The sequence below is a fragment of the Pinus tabuliformis genome, chromosome 8, assembly GCF_031772625.1.
Source record: "Pinus tabuliformis cultivar Carrire ecotype Pingquan chromosome 8, CPIR1, whole genome shotgun sequence".
Classification (NCBI taxonomy): Eukaryota; Viridiplantae; Streptophyta; class Pinopsida; order Pinales; family Pinaceae; genus Pinus; species Pinus tabuliformis.
The window spans coordinates 1,728,808,410-1,728,809,750 of NC_142294.1; the positions used below are offsets into that span (position 1 = coordinate 1,728,808,410).

At 37.1% G+C, this 1,341-nt stretch overlaps 1 protein-coding gene across 1 annotated transcript; it reads right to left on the reverse strand.

The window, feature by feature from the left end:
• Positions 1-211: 211 nt before the first annotated feature.
• LOC149242996 (uncharacterized) lies at positions 212-1,002 on the reverse strand. The gene has a single exon (XM_089374396.1). It carries the CDS (start codon positions 805-807, stop codon positions 331-333), a length of 477 nt encoding a protein of 158 aa, XP_089230522.1. The 5' UTR covers positions 808-1,002; the 3' UTR covers positions 212-330.
• Between the last annotated feature and the right edge of the window lie 339 nt (positions 1,003-1,341).

Consider the following 1,341-nt stretch of genomic DNA (forward strand, 5'->3'; position numbering starts at 1 on the left):
TTTTTCTTTCTTTTTTTAATTTATTTATTTATATTCCCAGTATAGGCACCTTTCTAGGAGTTATGAGCAAGTTTTACCGAGTAAACTATGTTTCTGAAGCCAACAATTTCTGACCATGAGTTATTTTTTTTAGATTTAGTATGATAATTCTTTCTCCAGCCAAAGGATTTAGAGTGGAGACAGATTTCCTCTAGAATATCAACGAACAAAATACGAGAGAACAAAGAACAAAATTACATTTAATTTGTGAGAGGGGTGTTTTACAGAAACTGAAGATGAATAGCATATCTTACACTAAAGTCATTTCAAGCGTCTTTGGTATCGAAAACCCTACTCCTTGTCCCTGCCGAATGCAAACTCGTCCAGACTCTGCCCACGCCTCCTATACTGCCCACCAGCGTCAATGAAACCAGGACAAGGCCTAAAGACCTTGATGGGCCACCAGGAAAAACCAGGGATGGTCCCAATACCGCCTTGAATCCTCCCTTCTCCATTGCAGCCCCTCTCAATCTCTGGTCTTCCACATGCCTTGCAGCCTCCTAAAACCTTCGCCTGCTCTTCCTCTACAGCCATACCATCTTCGGAAATCGCCCTAGTTGGACGAACAGTAATCGGAATTCGCCGTTCTGAAAGATACCCAATTGGAATTTCAGTGTTTTGAGAGAACCCAAGTGAAGGAATCCGCAATGTCCGTGCAATTGGGGGGTTTTGGCGGGACGATTTTGGGAGGGAGGCGACAGAATTGGGATCCGTCCTTGATGAGGTTACAGTGAGAATTGAGTGAGATAAGAGATAGATGCCTGCCATGGCCCTGCTAAGATGCAAGAAAAGTATGTGTCCTGATTACCGGAGTGAGGCGGATTTGGATCTTAAGAGACCATTTTCCCTGTACAGAGGCTAAGCTATACCAAGTCACAACATTTTATGGATAAGATTGTATATGTTTTAGAAAAAGAGACCATTTTTTTGTGTGCAGCGTTGATTCGAATTGAGTCAAAGGCTGAGGATTGAAATGTGATGGTGTCCTCTCACATTGAGTTGAGTGATTTATTGATTGGTCGTGGTTACAGAATTTTAATGAAAAGGTAAATAATAATTATTCGGCGGGGAATCAGTGATTGATTTTTATTTTCTATTGGGGGAGAATAATGTGAAATTTAAATGAATATTAATAAATTAATCATGAATTTATTACATAATTTTTATTTATTTTATATTAATAAAAAATGTGTGTTTAATGGAAAGACAATTTTATTATAATAATAAACTATTATTTTTATTACTCAAAATTTTAAAATACAAATATTAAACTTAATCATTGTTTAATATAAAAAATAAAAA

What these genes read in the sequence shown, in the direction of transcription:
- LOC149242996 (XM_089374396.1), bottom strand. Translation starts at nt 807, where the DNA reads ATGGCAGGCATCTATCTCTTATCTCACTCAATTCTCACTGTAACCTCA.